This window comes from Moschus berezovskii, chromosome 8 (assembly GCF_049115385.1).
Source record: "Moschus berezovskii isolate FMDL1 chromosome 8, NW_MosBer_1.0, whole genome shotgun sequence".
Classification (NCBI taxonomy): Eukaryota; Metazoa; Chordata; class Mammalia; order Artiodactyla; family Moschidae; genus Moschus; species Moschus berezovskii.
In genome coordinates this window covers 62,744,021-62,763,609 of record NC_142467.1, presented here as the reverse complement: position 1 = coordinate 62,763,609, position 19,589 = coordinate 62,744,021, and the positions used below count along the sequence as shown (strand labels likewise).

Here is a 19,589-nt window from a genome sequence, read left to right as displayed (position 1 = left end):
GATATAGCTGAGAAGGATAGAAATTAGCCTCATCACACACATCTGACCTCTGAAGAAGGTCAGAAGTTCAAAGCACCATTTTTACAATCACATATATACTTCACATTTTAAACAACAAGAGATGAATGAGTGACAGTTAAACAGCTACCCACTGATGATGAGGCAAGAAGGAATTTCCTGGACATGTAGCAGGAAATATTTCAGTAGGAAACATCTGCAACAGTAGGAAGTTACATACATCTTGTGAAGTATTAGAATGATTTACTAGAGGCCCTTACTGTTAATTTAGAGACAGAAATGGGAAAGCTGTCTTTAGTGGGTAGGCTGGAATATGGTTCACCCACCAGACATCTTAATTCTTTCAGTTTTAGGATGATTTTTCTCAAATAAACACCAAATCATTCAAACAGCCATATTTGTGAGAAAACATAAAACACCATTTTAAAAAAGCACACCAAATATTAAAAGTCAGAAAAACAGATTCATGGCAAATTACTGAATATAGACCCTTAACTTTTGAGAATGGTGTTATAAAAGATCTTATCTACCTTTCCAAAACCATCTCTTGATCCCCTAATTGTGGCAAGAACCTTAGCCTCAATGTACCATGGAGCTACCACACTGTAATGGAAGTTTATCTTACAAAGGTCAAAGGAAAAGAAGAGGAAAAGTGTAAATGATAAAGAATAAATAAAAACTAAAATTCTTCCTCAACTATGGAACATATAGAATCTGCCCTTGGCAAAATTGGGGATTTAAGTTTGTCCTGGGCATCTACCACGCTTGGCTGGGAGGGCATATCTCAATCAAACTCTGTTCTTGGGGAGAATCAAGTATCAGTCATATATATCACATTTAAAGTGCCTAGAATAGGGTCTTGTGCAAACTAAAAGCTATATGTGCCTGTTATTCTTGTTATTTTTATTGTCACTTGCACTTACATTTTAAGTCTAATTTGGATTGAAAGCTTTGCCCATATTAATGTAAACTGAAATATCAGTGAGCAGAAGTGGAGAAATATTTTGGGTGATTCCTTATAATAAGACTTACAATCAGACTCCTTAAAATAAGTAAGCAAATGCCTATTCATCAAGTCCAGCATGCTTTTTCTACTAAGTAATGCTTTTTCTACTAAGGTAGCAGTCACCAAACTTTCTCTGAACACCAAAGGAAGGTACACCTACATGGTCAGCTATGAAGAATTTTAAGTGGCTCCTTTGTGCTCAATTATCTGTTTGTTGACCCTGATGTGCATGGCAATTACATCACGGCTGGAGTATCCATGAGGGTTGTTGTTCAGTCACTCAATCATGTCTGACGCTTTGTGACCCCATGGACTGCAACACACCAGGCTTCCCTGTCCATCACCATCTCCCGGAGCTTGCTCAAACTCATGTCCATTGAATCAGTGATGCCATCCAAATATCTCTTCTTCTGTTGTCCCTTCTCCTCTTGCCCTCAATCCTTTCCAGCATCAGGGCCTTTTCTTAGACCATGAGGAAGGGGAATAAATAATTATGTTTTAAACAATAGAACCATACCAAAGCTAAAGCCACTAAATATGGATAATTCCAATCGATTAGCCTGATCCTCATGTCACCTACCCCTCTCTACCACCTCTTGTCGATCTGAAGCTTTCTTCCTAATTATATACTTCTCTGCACACACACACACAAATGAAAACATAAAAGGCTAAGATGGTCTCCTTGGTGAAAAGAGAAAGGAAATTGTGTAACTATAAAGAGTAAGGGTGTTAGTTCTAAAAGGTCTTGTAGGTCTTCAGAGAACCGTTCAACTTCGGCTTCTTCAGTATTACTGGTGGGGGCATAGGCTTGGATCACTGTAATATTGAATGATTTGCCTTGGAAACAAACAGACATCATTCTGTCGTTTTTGAGATTGCATCCAAGTACTGCATTTTGGACTCTTCTGTTGACCATGATGGCTACTCCTCTTCTAAGGGATTCCTGCCCACAGTAGTAGATATAATGGTCATCTGAGCTAAATTCACCCATTCCAGTCCATTTTAGTTCACTGATTCCTAGAATGTCAACGTTCACTCTTGCCATCTCCTGTTTGACCACTTCCATCTGCCTTGATCATGGACCTAACATTCCAGGTTGCTATGCAATATTGCTCTTTACAGCATCAGACTTTGCTTCTATCACCAGTCACATCCACAACTGGGTATTGTTTTTGCTTTGGCTCTATCCCTTCATTCTTTCTGGAGTTATTTCTCCACTGATCTCCACTAGCACATTGGGCACCTACTGACCTGGGGAGTTCCTCATCAGTATCCTATCATTTTGACTTCTCATACTGTTCATGGGGTTCTCAAAGCAAGAATACTGAAGTGGTTTGCCATTCCCTTCTCCAGCGGACCACATTCTGTCACCCAAAAAAGATGTCCTTTTCATTATAGGGGACTGGAATGCAAAAGTAGGAAGTCAAGAAACACCTGCAATAACAGGCAAATTTGGCCTTGGAGCACGGAATGAAGCAGGACAAAGGCTAATAGAGTTTTGCCAAGAGAACACACTGGTCATAGCAAACACCCTCTTCCAACAACACAAGAAAAGACTCTACACATGGACATCACCAGATGGTCAACATCAAAATCAGATTGATTATATTCTTTGCAGCCAAAGATGGAGAAGCTCTATACAGTTAGCAAAAACAAGACCAGGAGCTGACTGTGGCTCAGATCATGAACTCCTTATTGCCAAATTCAGACTTAAATTGAAGAAAGAAGGGAAAACCACTAGACCATTCAGATATGACCTAAATCAAATCCCTTATGATTATACAGTGGAAGTAAGAAATAGATTTAAGGAACTAGATCTAATAGAGTGCCTGATGAACTATGGATGGAGGTTCATGACACTGTACAGGAGACAGGGATCAAGACCATCCCCATGGAAAAGAAATGCAAAAAAGCAAAATGGCTGTCTGAGGAGGCCTTACAAATAGCTGTGAAAAGAAGAGAAGCAAAAAGCAAAGGAGAAAAGGAAAGATATAAGCATCTGAATGCAGAGTTCCAAAGAATAGCAAGGAGAAATAAGAAAGGCTTCCTCAGTGATCAATGCAAAGAAACAGAGGAAAACAATAGAAAAGGAAAGACTAGAGATATCTTCAAGAAAATTAGAGATTCCAAGGGAACATTTCATGCAAAAATGGGCTCGATAAAGGACAGAAATGGTATGGACCTAACAGAAGCAGAAGATATTAAGAAGAGGTGGCAAGAATACACAGAACTGTACAAAAAAGATCTTCACAACCAAGATAATCACGATGTTGTCATCACTCACCTAGAGCCAGACATCCTGGAATGTGAAGTCAAGTGGGCCTTAGGAAGCAACACTACGAACAAAGGTAGGGGACGTGATGGAATTCCAATTGAGCTATTTCAAATCCTGAAAGATGATGCTGTGAAAGTGTTGCACTCAATATGCCAGCAAATTTGGAAAACTCATAAGTGGCCACAGGACTGGAAAAGGTCAGTTTTCATTCCAATCCCAAAGAAAGGCAATGCCAAAGAACGCTCAAACTACTGCACAATTGCACTCATCTCACACGTTAGTAAAGTCATACTCAAAATTCTCCAAGCCAGGCTTCAGCAATACATGAACCGTGAACTTCCAGATGTTCAAGCTGGTTTTAGAAAAGGCAGAGGAACCAGAGATCAAATTGCCAACATCTGCTGGATCATGGAAAAAGCAAGAAAGTTCCAGAAAAACATCTATTACTGCTTTATTGACTATGCCAAAGCCTTTGACTGTGTGGATCACAATAAACTGTGGAAAATTCTGAAAAGATAGGCATACCAGACCACCTGACCTGCCTCTTGAGAAACTTATATGTCAGGAAGCAACAGTTAGAACTGGACATGGAACAACAGACTGGTTCCAAATAGGAAAAGGAGTACATCAAGGCTGTATATTGTCACCTTGCTTATTTAACTTATATGCAGAGCACATCATGAGGAATGCTGGGCTGGAAGAAGCACAAGCTGGAATCAAGATTGCCGGGAGAAATATCAATAACCTCAGATATGCAGATGACACTACCCTTATGGCAGAAAGTGAAGAGGAACTAAAAAGCCTCTTGATGAAAGTGAAAGAGGAGAGTGAAAAAGTTGGCTTAAAGCTCAACATTCAGAAAACTAAGATCATGGCATCTGGTCCCATCACTTCATGGGAAATAGATGAGGAAACAGTGGAAACAGGGTCAGACTTTATTTTGGGGGGCTGCAAAATCACTGCAGATGGTAACTGCAGCCATGAAATTAAAAGACGCTTACTCCTTGGAAGGAAACTTATGACCAAACTAGACAGCATATTAAAAAGCAGAGACATTACTTTGCCAACCAAGGTCTGTCTAGTCAAGGCTATGGTTTTTCCCGTGGTCATGTATGGATGTGAGAGTTGGACTGTGAAGAAAGCTGAGCTCCGAAGAATTGATGCTTTTGAACTGTGGTGTTGGAGAAGACTCTTGAGAGTCCCTTGGACTGCAAGGAGATCCAACCAGTCCATTCTAAAGGAGATCAATCCTGGGTGTTCATTGGAAGGACTGATGAAACTCCAATACTTTGGCCACCTCATGCAAAGAGTTGACTCACTGGAAAAGACTCTGATGCTGGTAGGGATTGAGGGCAGGCGGAGAAGGGGACGACAGAGAATGAGATGGCTGGATGGAATCACCGACGTGATGGAGGTGAGTTTGAGTGAACTCTGGGAGTTGGTGATGGACAGGGAGGCCTGGCATGCTGTGATTCATGGGGTCGTGGAGAGTCGGACACGACTGAGCGACTGAACTGAACTAAAGGATTAAGGGAGATAAAGAGAGCTACAGGACAGAGACTTAATTGTAAACACTGCTTGATAGACAATTTCTTAAGTGTTTCAACTCTTTTAGAATAAAAGTATAAGGGTATAAGGTCAATAAACGTATAAGATCAAGGATCTGTATGCCATACAGATTCAGAGAACTTTCTATACAGACCAAATCGTGTTTTTCCACTTCCCCACCTTCCCAGTGATATGGCACCATCATTCTGCTCTCTTGCCTTTGCCTAGACACACTCCCTCTCTTGAAACAAACTGCTTGAATCCCACTCCACCCCTCCTTCCATTTGGCAAGAGAGGAAAAAAAGAGGTCTTCCGATGAATAGCTATCTAACAGAAATCAATCTGAAGCCCATTCATCAGTGGTCTTATTTCTGGAGAAGTCTTAGTAGTCAGAATGTCAGTCTTAGAATACTATTTCCCTTTCAGTCCTTTTTTCAACAAGGAAGATCAAAGCTCCCATCACAAAAAAAGCAAATGAGTTTTCTCTACACTTTTTCCCATTTCTCAGTTCTTTGCTGTCCCCCCTACATGAGCTTGCTAAAGCTCCTAGTCAAAGTTCACATCTAAAATAAAGAGACTTGCAAGAGAAGCTCATGTAATCCCACTCCTTAAATATCACTAAGACATCTGAGATATTGTTTAGATCATGGACTCTTACTTTGACATGCCAGCATAGGTAGATGGACAGGCAAGCACATCAGATGTCACTGCTTGGCAGCTGATAAAAGTCAGTGGTGCTATAATACTAAGCACAGAGCCACTAGATTAGTCTGCGAGGGAAGGGGATGCCTCTTCCTTCCCTTTAGTAGTAGGTTTAACCCAGCTGGCACTCTCTGGAACTCGGGTAAGTCCCTTCTTTATTCCTGCTTCAGTTTTGGGTTTTGTTTTTGTTTTTTGTCCAAATCAGAACAGTATATAAAAGATGATCTTCAAATAAAAGTTCAAAAGCCACAAGATCATAATAGCACTATACAAAGATTTGAAAAGAATGAGATCTGCTCATTCCACTGAAACTGTAAGGCATTAAAAAAGGTAGAAGGAAAGATAGTTGTGTGTCATTATTTTTCAATCATCAGTTTTCTTTGAAAAAAGAACACCTGGCCTAACTGTAACTGTACAATGTTGTAAAGATTCAAAATATCCTCAGTTTCCTATTTAAGTTTGTGGTATATTAGAGATAGGGGGGAAAGTTAAGATTTTTCTAAACAGGAGAGTTAATAGAACTTTATTCATAAAATCTCTGAAATTTATTTAACATTATTTGAAATAAAATGATACTGTCATAAAACAGAAGGATTATAGAACTGATTGTTGAACAGTAACTACAAACACGAAGAAAAACCTTCTGGCGTTATCTGCATGAACATCTGTACAAAATTTTCTTCAGACATGAAAATGAAATGTTGCAAAGAACATATTTTTAATTGAATTTTTAAAAAATAAAAAGTAATTGTTAACTATGTAAGCTGATATCAAAATGTACAAGACAGTTGACATTCTAAAAATACATGTAAAGAAAAACAGGGAACTCTCTGGAAAATATCTACTGGTTATTTGTTTAACAATTTATTCCTTGCTATTTGAAATTAATCTGAATGACCCAAAAAGGAATTTAAAATCAAACACTGGATTCAATTCTGCAATGGAGTAAACCCATAGTATAAAACGACTTGCCTTGAAATAGTCTCTTTTTTTAAGAGTATCTAATTAAAGCCTCCTTTTGGATGTTTTTCTCCAGTAATTTCAAGGCTTAATATAGTTAATTGCTAAAATGCACCCTAGTTGAACGTGATTGTGTTCATAAACTCAAAATTAAGAAATGTATGACTTTTTAAGTGTCTTTTTTCAATAGAATCTTTCTCTTCTTTAGTTGCATTTTTGTTCTTTCCTAAAACTGTTTAATTCCAAACTATACATACAACCTGAGAATCAAGTTGATGGGTTTAGAAATTTTTCATTAAAAATGATGCTTTATTCAAGAGAGGACATTAAATAATCATAAGACTATGATTCAATGATGACAATTTGGTTAATTTTACTAGCTAAAAGTTTGATTTATCATTACCTCAGTGTTGGTTTATACTATATGAAGGAAACTAAGCATATTCTGAACTAAATTACTTGATATTTTGAATAAAGACAGAATCAAAGTTAAAACAATTTATGGGGCTAGTCTTTTTGTGTAAAGTTATATATATAGTCCTTCCCAGATTTGCCATACTAATGGAAAAAATCAGGTGAAAATATTTCTTTGAGGCTGATTTTAGTGGCAAATGATTCATCAAAGGAAAAATGGGGGCCTACTGTCAAAAGTCAGGAGTGCCAATGCAGAGTTAAGTAAGAGAAATGGCAACCATCTTTTCTTGGAAAAGTATAGGCTAGCTTCAAAGCTGCCTTACTTCCTTCTGTACATCCTGTTTGCCATTTCAAAAGAAAAAATAATACAGGAATGAAAGCAATTTCAAAATTTACTCTAAAATACATACTAAACACAAAAATAATTTAAAGTGAAACCAAATAATTAAGAGAACAGCAAGACCAATAACTAGATAAAAAAATAAAAAAATAACAAAACTACAAAGGGTTCTGGAATACAGTAACTTATATACATACAGAGAGATACATGAATGCAGTCACTCCTTAATTATCATCTAGTTTGCTACTATGGTCAATTGGGAATCAAGGGGAGAAAAAGAGGCAGTGAATTATAAGGTAAAACGAAATCCACTCATCGTTGACAACAGTGAAGTACAGATGTTTGCTCTACTTTGTGAAATTGTAAGAGGATGAAGGAGCAAATATGGACAGTAATGTTCTTTAGAAAAGAAGCACACTGCTCGCCTTGATTCACCACGTCATTCATCACAGATCACCAAGGCATGAATTAATGGTGCATCAGAAGAGCTGTCCATTGGTATTGATGAGCAATGGGAAGAATTCAAACTGAATAGAAGCTAATATATTTAACTGCTAATAATTTAAAATCAGTAACTCTCTGTGGCTAATGAAACTGCAGGCTTTGGTCAAAAGCTAAATATGAAATAAAATTATCACACTGAGCAACATCACAAATTTTCTTTTCATAAACAAACACTTGGCGAACTCAAAATCAAAAATTTTCCTACATCTTGAAGCCCCCAGGTGTGCTTGAAGAATCACCCAGAGGCAAACAAACACTAATGAATTATTTTTTCTTATTCTCAAGTGGAAGTCATTTGTGCAAAGACAATGTATAAAGGAATGGAAAGTCTATAAGCCAGAAAAGTTCCACCTTGAGATGACTTTGAAAGCACATAAGCATTAAGGGAAAAAAAAAGCACATAAACTCCTAAAGATCTTAAACAGTACAATTTTTATGCAAATACTGTAACTGAATCACTTTCTTCTTTTGAAGGAACAATATTCTTCAAGAGAAGGCCACTCCATCAAAGCCAGGAGCACTGTATTCCCAGGATCTCAACAAGGAGGCACAGACCAAGGTCGCTTCTGATTCACTGCAACCTTCTGTAATTCCAGGCTTGCAGACCCAGATTCAGGACCCCACCCCTTCAGGAGCAAGTCATTACAATAATAAGTTGCCTTCAACTTCCATAAACCAGCTAAACATGTTTAACTACGAACGTCCAAAACACTTCATCCAATCCCAAAATCCATGTGGCTCCAGACTTCAGCCTCCCGGACCGGAAATCTCCAGCTACTCTAGCCAGACCAAACAGTCTTCCATTACCATCCAACCCCGCCAGTGCACAGAGCAAAGATATTCTGCCTCCTCAACAGTGAGCTCTCACATCACTATGTCCTCCTCTGCTTTCCCTGCTTCTCCTCAGCAGCTTGCTGGCTCCAACCCAGGCCAAAGGGTTACAGCTACTTATAACCAGTCTCCAGCCAGCTTCCTCAGCTCCATATTACCATCACAGCCTGATTACAGCAGCAGTAAAATCCCTTCCATGGTGGACTCCAAGTAAGTGAGCTTAAAAGAAAAAAAAAATATATATATATATACACACACACACACACACACACATATATATATAGAAAAAGAGAGAGAGAGACATAGTTAGATATAACTGTGAATCCTGGGTGCTAGTATTTGGGCGAGAAGGGGGATGGGTTATGTACGTCATTCTTCACTATCTAAAAAGTCAATGTGACCTCATGGTCTCATTCCATATTTCTCCTGGAACACCTCGAACCAGGGTACTGGCAATAAGTCATCTGATCCATTCTCCAGTGTCCAGGTTGAGTTAAACCCAAATCACCTATTACTTCATATTATACAATTACTTACCTATTATTTTCCATCTTCAAAAAAAGATTTCTAACATACCCAAGAACAGTGAACTATTTCCCCAGCTTTAAGCTCCTCATGCTGTAAATTTGATCACTCTGGTTCTAAGCTTAGCTGAGGTGAACACCTGTCTGCTCTTCTTCAGATAGGATTTCCTCTCACGTAAGCAGAGGCTATTAAGTTTCTTCTCAGTTTTAGTCTTTTCTTACTATCCGTCTTCCCCTCTGATCCTGAATATCCACTTGGCTGAAAAGAAAATATGAGATCCAGACACTAAAGTATGTGAATTCTCCCGATGATCAGAAAAAAAGGCTTGTATAGATAAAGGTTCATGACCTTAAAGTTTCGAAGATCATTAAAACCACACTTTGTTCCAACTGGTCAGACCAATCTAAATACAGGGAAGAATACCTGGAGACTTATGCAAGCATGTACTATTTCCACAGCCCTGAAACTGTCCGAGGAGAAACTGATATGAAGAAGGACATAGTGGTTGTGCTTTTTTTAAAACATGAACTAAATACTTTGTGCTTATGCAAACTTTGGGCTATCAGTTTTCCTATTCCTCTGCTGGCTAAAACGTCAAGAGAATTAAATCAGAGGCATCTGAAAAACTGTTTTGTTGGTTATAGGCTTATCAACAGATATGCTGAAATTCTTGCTAATTTCTCTCCATTTTCTCTAGAGGCTAATTTTCCAAGAGATTCCAATTGTTAGTGGTCTAACCATAGCAAATCAACTTGCAAAGAAAATTTTTCAATATTTTTAAAAATAAAAACCAAGAAAGCCAAACACATCTGTTAGAATCCTGCAGATACTAGGTAGAAACATCTGAAATGGCTGATAAAAATTTTTACCTACAAAAAGGCAGTCTCACAGGTTTGGCCGAATAATTTTAAAACATGCCTTCAGGAATTAAGAGCCCTCTCCTCCTCTTCCATCCCAAATTCCCATTATACTCATTATCACACATTGTAGATTTTTCTTAGTTACATTTTACCCAGATAATCTTTTCCCATCTAGCTTTCAATTATTTCTAAATTTCCTGTATAAGCATATTTAAATCTAAAATAACCTTTTCTGACTACTATATCCTTCTCAGTAAAGTCTTTAATCCTATTCCAAATTCCTGTCCAGAAAAGAAGGCCATCAAATAAATACTAGTGAGCCATGACCATGTACTTAGTTCCGTGCATAGAACTAAACAGAGGAAAAAAGGATGAAATGGGGAGGATGAGAAATAAAGCATAGAAGGACCCCAAACTAGAGATCAAAGATCCAGCTTTAGCTGTTCCATTTTCAGCAATCATAGATAACTCTTTTAATCTTCCCACAGCCACTTGATACCCATTCAGTGTCCAGCTGTACAGGGTGGAAAGCTCTGGCCCTTTGAACATTTGTGCACAACTCCCTCATTGTTATGTTGAGCTTAAGTTTGCCCTGTCTTCTAAAATAATTCCTTGGATTCTTACCTAGAGAAGTTTGAAAGCTTTAGTTAGCTTTTCATCAGTAACCCTTAAGCAAACGTTTCATACATCTGCTCGAACGAACAGACTGGAAATTTAGAGGAACTCTTTAAGTACTCCTTTCAAAAAGCTTGCTGTGTGACATTCAGCATGACTACCTTACCTGCTAGGTGATTCAGTATGTTGATCTATAACAAAAGTAAGGATTTGGGTGATTAATGTTAGGGGGAGAAAATCCTATAAAGCACTGTGCAAGTATAACGTTAGTTTCTAATTATGAACAGATAGCAAGTCCTAACCCTTAAACCATATAAAAAGGTAATAATGCAGTTATTCAGTGAACAAAGTGACTGAAGTTACATAAATACATATAAGTAACTCTCAGCCTTGGTTTTACCAGTACTTTAGGATTTCACAGACATATTACACTATAATATGACAGCATGACAAAATTATTATTTAATGCTAACTCACTTTACCAAACACATGTAACTTTTTAAAAAATGGTAGGCTAGCTCAAAAAACAAAAAACAAAACAGGCAGACTATTCTAACTTCATACATTTGAAGAAATAGATCTATAAAACCAAGGGAATTTTTAACACTTTGACCTGGGAATTCAATCTTAGAACAAAACCACCTTATTAATTATTTAAACACTTTGTTTGGCTATTTACTTCACTGAACAAATCAGACTTTAGTTGAGGATTGATATAGGCAATCCTGAATATCTGGAATACAACAAGGGAAAACATACATATTCAACTTTCAATAGAGTATGTTGAATACAATGAAAAATATTCATTCATTGAATTAATAGTATCGCCTCACTATTTTGAAAGCCTCAGGTTAGTAGATATAAATAACACAACAGTGAGTAATAAAACATCTTTTTTCCCTCAGTATATTTACAATCTAGAGATTACTAACGAAGTCCCCAAAGTCTGCAAAAATTAAAACTCTGGCTCCACTCAGAGGAAATATATTTCCCCTTAGCTGACAAGTTCTTTTAATGATCCTTGAGAATTTTTGAACACGAACATATCAGAGAACGGACCAAGACTTCCTCATCTGGATATCTGGAAAATGCTTATTATGATAATGGCAAAATATTCAGAGGGCAGTGGCCCATTTTCCCACATAATATAATATCTATTACACTAAACGGGTATAAGCTAGCACCAGCAGCGCCCTAAGTAAATAAACTAGGTAAAATATGAATAAACCCTGTTAAAAGCATGAGCTACCTAACAGATCTAAAAATACAGGACTCCCTAAACACCACCCGTGCCCTCTATCAGAATCAGCAGGGAAACTCTGAGAGGTGCAAGGACATCTTAGAATAAAATTTAGGATTGGAATTTGAAATAAGGATTTAAACCAAGCTCTTCAAATGCCATTCAAACTTGTTTTTTTCCAGACCCCCCTTTTTTCTCAGTTTACATTTCTTTCTCCTTCCTCCTCTAATCATCTCTTTCTCTAAAAATCACTTTAGCAACATTAAAGAAACTATTACTTTAGAAGTTGTTATGTAGTGCCATACTTGGATTATCTAGAATATGAAATTAATAAGAAGTAGAAATTAAAGTGGAAAAGGAAATGGCAACCCACTCCAGTGTTCTTGCCTGGAGAATCCCAAGGACGGGGGAGCCTGGTGGGCTTCTGTCTGTGGGGTCACACAGAGTCGGACACGACTGAAGTGACTTAGCAGCAGTAGCAGCAGAAATTAAAGCCAGAGATTATATAAACTGTAAATTCAATTCAAAGCAAGAGAATATTCATTGAACACCAGTAGTCATGCCGGTAAATGTTTAACAATCAGCTCTGGAGGAAGGTGGTAATTGTGGTACTAACCAATTTCCCTAGTGTATGTACTCCCACCAATCAATTTCAGACTTTCAACATGAGATCACAGTGAGTTGGGAAGAGACACTAAAAATCATTCTCTTAGCCCATATGAGTCAGCTCCAGTACGCTAATGCTTACTATCCAACCATAAATCAAACTTAGGAAATTCAACTGGAATATTGGAAGAACCCTCACATTGCCACTTACCGGACTCACTCTTACTTCTTTAGGGAAGATCTTCAGGGAAAAACATTCTTCTTATGTCTAATCTAAATTGCTTCTCTTGCTACTTAATTTTCATTTGCAAAGACAAAAAGAAAAGAAAAACAGCTAGTAACCATTCCTATAAAATTCTTCTTGACTGTTAGTAAGGCAATTGGTATTTTAATAACACCAGCAATACAAAGTGGTAAATTCAACCTACCTAAAGGTGACTGACAAAAAGATGCCAATTCTATTTTACCACTTCTTAAAGATCTTCTTTTTTAAAAATCTTTTTTTTCTTTTTAAAGCTATCAACAACCCTCAGTAAGCCAACCTGTAAATGTTAAGTCATCCCAAAATGCAAATACTAAGCTCACACCGAGGACTCCTGACCATGAAATACAAGGATCAAAAGAAGCTCTTATTCAAGATTTGGAGAGAAAGTTAAAATGCAAGGACAGCCTTCTTCACAATGGAAACCAAGTAAGCAAGACGCCTATTTTGTATAAAAAGACAATAGAACTATAAAATCTAATCTCAGTAAGAAAGTTGTTTCTGTCTCAAAGAGCTATGTCCGTATAATCAGCAAGGGATAGGATTATCTAAAAAGAGGGAATATTTGGATCCTATTCTGTATTTCTCTGCATGAAATCCCTTCTAGGAGTTCAGTAGTGAAAGAATGAAGCAAATGGAAAAAAAAAAAATTCAAATTTTGTTTTAAGCGTTGTCCTTCCATAAAAATGTCTGATGACCAAATAACTAATGGGAAATACTGTCAACCTGACTTCTTCATGTACTTTGGTATATACTATTGATGGAAAACAGCTACAATTCTTATTTTGCACATTGTATTATTAGTCACTGATATCTTAAACAGTACTGCTATGTGCCTTTAATCCACTATTGGATTGGCCAAAAAAATTTGTTCAGGCTTTTTGAAAGAAAGAAAAAAAACACATGAGTTTGAGTAAACTCAGGAAGATAGTGAAGGACAGAGAAGCCTGGTGTGCTGTAGTTCATGGTATCACAAAGCATCAGACATGACTTAGCAACTGAACAACAACAAAGCTTGTCTTTCCTAGGAGAAAAAAGAAAACAGAGATGAATATTTACAGATGAAAGAAGTGGAAACACTCTGAATGAAAGAAAATGCTTTCTTAAAAATACAGTATCTATCATTCAATAGCCATAATTATATTTCTTTGTTATAATTCTTGGTGGTTTTAAGGTAAAGTCATATAAACAACTTTTATTAAATCTCATTACTATCTCCTTTATGATTCTTTCTTTAAAGCGGCTAACATATGAGGAAAAGATGGCTCGCAGATTGCTAGGACCACAGAATGCAGCTGCCGTGTTTCAAGGTCAAAATGACAGTGAGGCACAAGATTCAGCCCAGGTACATTAAACTAATCTTTATCTAACTGGAGCGCTTTTCTTTCATGTGATTTATAGAGGTATGCTTTTCTAAATATTTATAACTAGCATTTGAAGCAAAAGTCAATTACTTCCATGCTGCATTATATATAAAAAAGGACAGGCCATGACTGGTTGAATACATACACAAGAATTTTTAACTTAACCCTATTTTCTGGTGGTTCTAACATCTGCTTATGAAATGTTACAAAGTCAAAACATCAGAAGGCTAATGGTGTCACTTTTCATCTGTACATTTAGGGGTCAGTTAGACCTAGGACTCTCCCTACAATGTCTACATGGACAGAAAATTTATGAGTTGTAATTCTTTAACAGGACGGAAGTTAAAACTCTAAAGAAAGTAATTGCAACCTTTTCTCATAAGCTGTTTATCATTTCAAAGTTTTAAAATAAACTCGTGTACTCATGAAACATCTAATTCCTTTGACATGTTCCATGTATTTTGAAATGCTTATTAAAACAAAACAGACAACAAAAACCTTATAAATAATGGCTCCAGGATTAACAAAACCATCCTTTATAAGAAGGGATTAACTTTATGGAGAAAATAAAGTGAATATTCCACAGGCATGTTCCTGACCAATTATATTTCAACAAGTTAACCTCAAAGAGAAGCATACTGCTGGAGAGGCAGAATGAACAGCTATGTTTCCTGTCTTCCTTCTGTAGTTATCTCTTAGTCCTTCCTAAAAAGTCCACAAAAACTGGGAGCAAAAGGGATGAAATCAGGCATTCAAGAATTCCAACCTCCCCAAAAGCATCATTCCAAAATATAAGAGGAAAATAAGATTGTTTCCATTAAATGTGACTGTGTGTTAATCACTCAATTGTGTCCCACTCTTTGTGACCCTACAGACTGTAGCCCACCAGGCTCCTTTGTCCATGGAATTCTCCAGGCAAGAACACTGGAGTGGGTAGCCATTCCCTTCTCCAGGGGATCTTCCCAACTCAGGGATTGAACCCCTGATCTCCCACATTGCAGGTAGACTATTCATGCAGGAGATCCAGGTTCAATCCCTAGATCAGGATGATCTCCTGGAGAAGGGAATGGCTACCCATTCTAGTATTCTTGCCTGGAGAATTCCATGGACAGAGGAGCCTGGTGGGTTACAGTCCATGGGGTCACAAAGAGTCAGACAGTACTGAGTAACTAACACTTTCACTTTTTCACCAAATGTGACTAGATCTACTAAAAAGGACAGAGTGGGGTCCATCTAGCATAGCAAGTAACAAGAACCTGAAAATAGAACTTAAATCTCTCCTAGCTACTAAACAGTTCACATGCTCGTTTATTCAACTAATTTATATGAACCGTCTACTGTGTGTTAGGCTCTGGAGTTGGAATAGGAGATTAAAGCAAGAATAAGACATAAATATATATCTATAAGAAGAAATAACTCAAAGTAACATTATATTGGTGATGGTTTATCTTACAAATTCAATGTATGATTTCAAGGGCGAGGATGTATTGTTTTTCTCATTAGTTCTTCAAAAACTTTAAAATGAAGATGATAGTACCAAGAAAAGAGATAGCAGCAAAATATGTTATGAAATCAGAAAAGAAAAATCTTACACTTCAAATAGTCTACTTAAATAATACAAAATGTCATCAACCTATTGGGCTGGCCAAAAAGTTCTTTTGGGTTTTCCCTAAGATGTTATGGAAAACCCCAAATGAACTTTTTGGCCAGTGTAATACATATACCCAAAAATATCATACCTATGAATACAAATCTATATATATATTCAAACCACTATAGGAAAAAGTAAAAAACTTAATTTGGATATTATGATTTTAAATGGATTTTTTAACCAAAAAATTCATTGATTGCTCTTTTTAATATTTTATTTTTAATTGAAGGAGAATTGCTTTACAATATTGTGTTGGTTTCTGCCACACTGATTGTTCTTTTGACATTTTGCTTAGAGAAACTCTAAGCCTCACCAACAATTATTACAGTTATAAGAATTTTGTTTTAGAATGACAAAATACAAACAAAATTAAAGTTCATCCCAAAATAAATTATCTGTATTTATTTGCTATGTTGGTATACAGATGTTTTTCATATGTCCAGGTAAGGATTATATTTTCTACTTCTTTGTATCTCTCACTATACCAAGCACAATGAAATATAAGAAACAGGTATACAATATCTTACCAATTAATTATAATATTCATCAATTCCTGATTTCATCCTCAAATATGAATAACTTTCTAGTGCTCAGATATAAATCCTAAAAGATGGTTGCTTAAATTAAATACGTCCTTATTAAGCAAGAAGTAAAATTGTTTTCCAAAAGCTATTCATAGCTCTACACATAGCTTCCAGAGTGTCCATCAAGATTTTGTGCCCTGAGCTAAAAAGAAAAGTATTTTCCAGTCTAATACATGTTTATTGCTGTTGGTGCCACTTATGAGTAGTAGGCATAATACCCTGTTATCTGCTGCAAACACAAGTGACTTCATGACTATTACTGTTTTACCAAAGGACAGTCTGTACTATGTGCTCCCATTTCAAATACATCAGGGGGATTCATCATCCTTTGACATAAAAAATAGTCATTTGAAAAATGAACCACCATCAATTCAAAGTTTAGTTAATTTTCATAAACCATATCTACTGAATAGTCTTAATTCTATAGATTTCTTGCTAGAATACTAGAAGGTTAGTATACCATATTTTAAATGCCTAACAGCTAAATATATAGAACTATCTATAACAATACAAACACAACCACAACAGAAATGTTCCTGTCAACTACAACTACTAAATTCTGCTTAATTTAAAGCTAACAGTGGCATGTTAACATTATCACTTTGTTTTAATTTCAAACAGCACAATATAGAACATGCACGACTGCAAGTTCCTACATCACAAGTAAGGTAAAAAAATGTTTTTAATTTTAAAGAAGTATGTATTTTGCTACCTAAAATGTGTTCATATTTTTTTAAATGTAATATTTACAAAATCCTCAAGTTTCTTACAAACCTTTTATAAAAAAAGTGTCACCAGAGGGAATAGCGGGTTGGTGGGCGGATAAATTAGGAGTTTAGGATAACACATACACACTTCTAGGTACAAAATAGATAAACAAAAAGGACCTATTGTACAGCATAGGGAACTATATTCAATGTCCTGTAATAATCTATAATGGAAAAGAATCTGAAAAAGATATATCTGTATATAGCTGAATCACTTTGCTATATACCTGAAGCTAACACAACACTGTAAATTAACTATGCTTAGATGGTAAAGAAACTGCCCACAGTGCGAGACCCAAGTTCAATCCCTGGGTTGGGAAGATCCCCTGGAAAAGGGAATGGCAATCCATCCCAGTATTCTTGCCTGGAGAATCCCATGGACAGAGGAGACAGGCGAGCTACAGTCCATGGGGTCACAGAGTCAGACACGACTGAGTGACTAACACACACAAAAAAAGTATGACTATAAAAAAGAAAATAATGTTTATACTGCTTAGGAACCAATAGAGAAAAACAATGTGAATTTTCTAACGTCCAAGATGACAATAAAAAATTTTATCTGTTAATTATCACAACTGAGACATTTTTTAAATGTCTTAGTCAAATAAATCAGGACCATATTTCCATACTAAACCTTCTCATAATGAAAACCCAATCCTAATTATACAATCTTTGCATGTGACTAGAATTGTCCGTGCATTTTAATAGATTAGTTTCTTCATCAATTCATGGCACTGAAAAAAAAGAAACAAAGATGTATCATTTGTACCAGATGTTTCTAAATTGCTGCTGCTGCTAAGTCACTTCAGTCGTGTCCGACTCTGTGTGACCCCATAGACGGAAGCCCACCAGGCTCCCCCATCCCTGGGATTCTCCAGGCAAGAACACTGGAGTGGGTTGCCATTTCCTTCTCCAAATTGCTACCATTTCTAATAGTCATCAAATATGCCACAGATAAATACAGTTCTGCAGCCTTCTCCATTGTTACTACACTATCAGATCAAACAGCATAGCCTCTGGGGTTTCAAATGTGATGGCTAAATTATATTTGCATGAAAGGAAGAGCAATGACAGTTCTTCTGCATAGTGATTATTAAAATGTTTTTGTAGAAGCAGATCATCTTCAAGGGGAGACGTGAATGATCAGGATGCAATCCAGGAGAAATTTTACCCACCTCGTTTCATTCAAGTACCAGAGAACATGTCAATTGAAGAAGGAAGATTCTGCAGGATGGACTTCAAAGTAAGAAAACAGTTCAAAAATATTGGAGAAAAATTACAATGGTATACTAAGTTTTGAAAAATGTCTCCTCCTCTTCATAGCTTTCTATACAAAAATATTGGAGAAAAATTAACAATGGGATACTAAGTTTTGAAAAATGTCTCCTCCTCTTCACAGCTTTCTACACAGCCTGACAAGTATGTATGTATGTGTGTGTGTTAGTCACTCAATCGTGTCCGACTCTTTGCCACCCGATGGACTGTAACCCACCAGGTTCCTCTGTCCATGGAATTCTCCAGGCAAGAATACTGGAGTGGGTAGCCATTCCCTTCTCCAGGGGATCTTCCTGGCCCAGGGACTGAACCTGAGTCTCCAGCATTGCAGGCAGACTTTTTACCATCTGAGCCATCAAGGAAGCCCAAGTAGTGTGTATAGTGAATAAGAACACTATACATAAGTTTACCTGGGTTAGAATCCTGGTCCTGCCACTTTCCAGCTGTGTAACCTGAGACAAATCATTTAATATCACTACCCTTTTGTTTCCCCTGTAAAATGGGAATAAAAATTGTACCAATGTCATAAAGCTATTTGAAGATAAACTGAGTAAATAGGTATAAGGTACTTACAATAGTGCCAAACACCTAATACCCTATATAAGTGAAGCTTTCATAACAATAGGATTTCCTAAGTAAAATGCCTCTTCAAGAAATTCAAGCTGCCCTGCCCTCTCTTGGCCTAGAAGAATTCTTCAGGCTAAAATAACTTATTAGAAAGGCCTACATTTTTATTATCATCATTTTGGAGAACTTCTTCTTCATAAAATATTTTTCCAGAATCCTTATGAGTGAAATTCAGTGTACAGATTTGACTGTTAAGGCTTATATGAAAACACTTAACAAAATGTCATTCACACACCAGAACTATAGCTCAAGAACATTCCGTTTTGGAAAGGTTATTAATTAGATTAGCAAGATTCATATATACGTGCCTCTAGGACTTCATTCGGCTAGGACTGGAGAACGAAATGGCAACCAACTCCAGTATTCTTGCCTGGAGAATCCCACAGACGGAGGAGCCTGGTGGGCTACAGTCCACAGGATCGCAAAGAGTCAGACATGACTGAGCAACTTCACTTTCACTTCACTTTCAGGACTTCATTTGCACTTTCCATTAGCCAGAAAATCCATATAACTTCCATATTCCTTGTGGAAACCAATATAACATAAATTAATGTCCTTAATATAGTAATTAAGAGATCTTAAGGAGCCGGAGGTTGTATATGAAAGAGCTAGATG

General features: G+C 36.8%; 1 protein-coding gene across 4 annotated transcripts in view; it reads left to right on the top strand.

The window, feature by feature from the left end:
• MYOT (myotilin) overlaps positions 1-19,589 on the top strand; it is a 68,997-nt gene that overhangs the window by 45,181 nt on the left and 4,227 nt on the right. For 2 of the 4 annotated variants that reach the window (XM_055429250.2, XM_055429249.2), the window contains exons 9-13: positions 8,242-8,808; positions 12,961-13,135; positions 13,947-14,051; positions 16,927-16,973; positions 18,183-18,315. In XM_055429250.2, coding sequence (XP_055285225.1) covers positions 8,242-8,808; positions 12,961-13,135; positions 13,947-14,051; positions 16,927-16,973; positions 18,183-18,315 — 1,027 coding nt within the window. Of the gene's footprint in view, positions 1-5,541; positions 5,692-8,241; positions 8,809-12,960; positions 13,136-13,946; positions 14,052-16,926; positions 16,974-18,182; positions 18,316-19,589 lie in introns of those variants that run through there. The other 2 variants (XM_088838648.1, XM_088838649.1) reach the window with 2 other exon arrangements.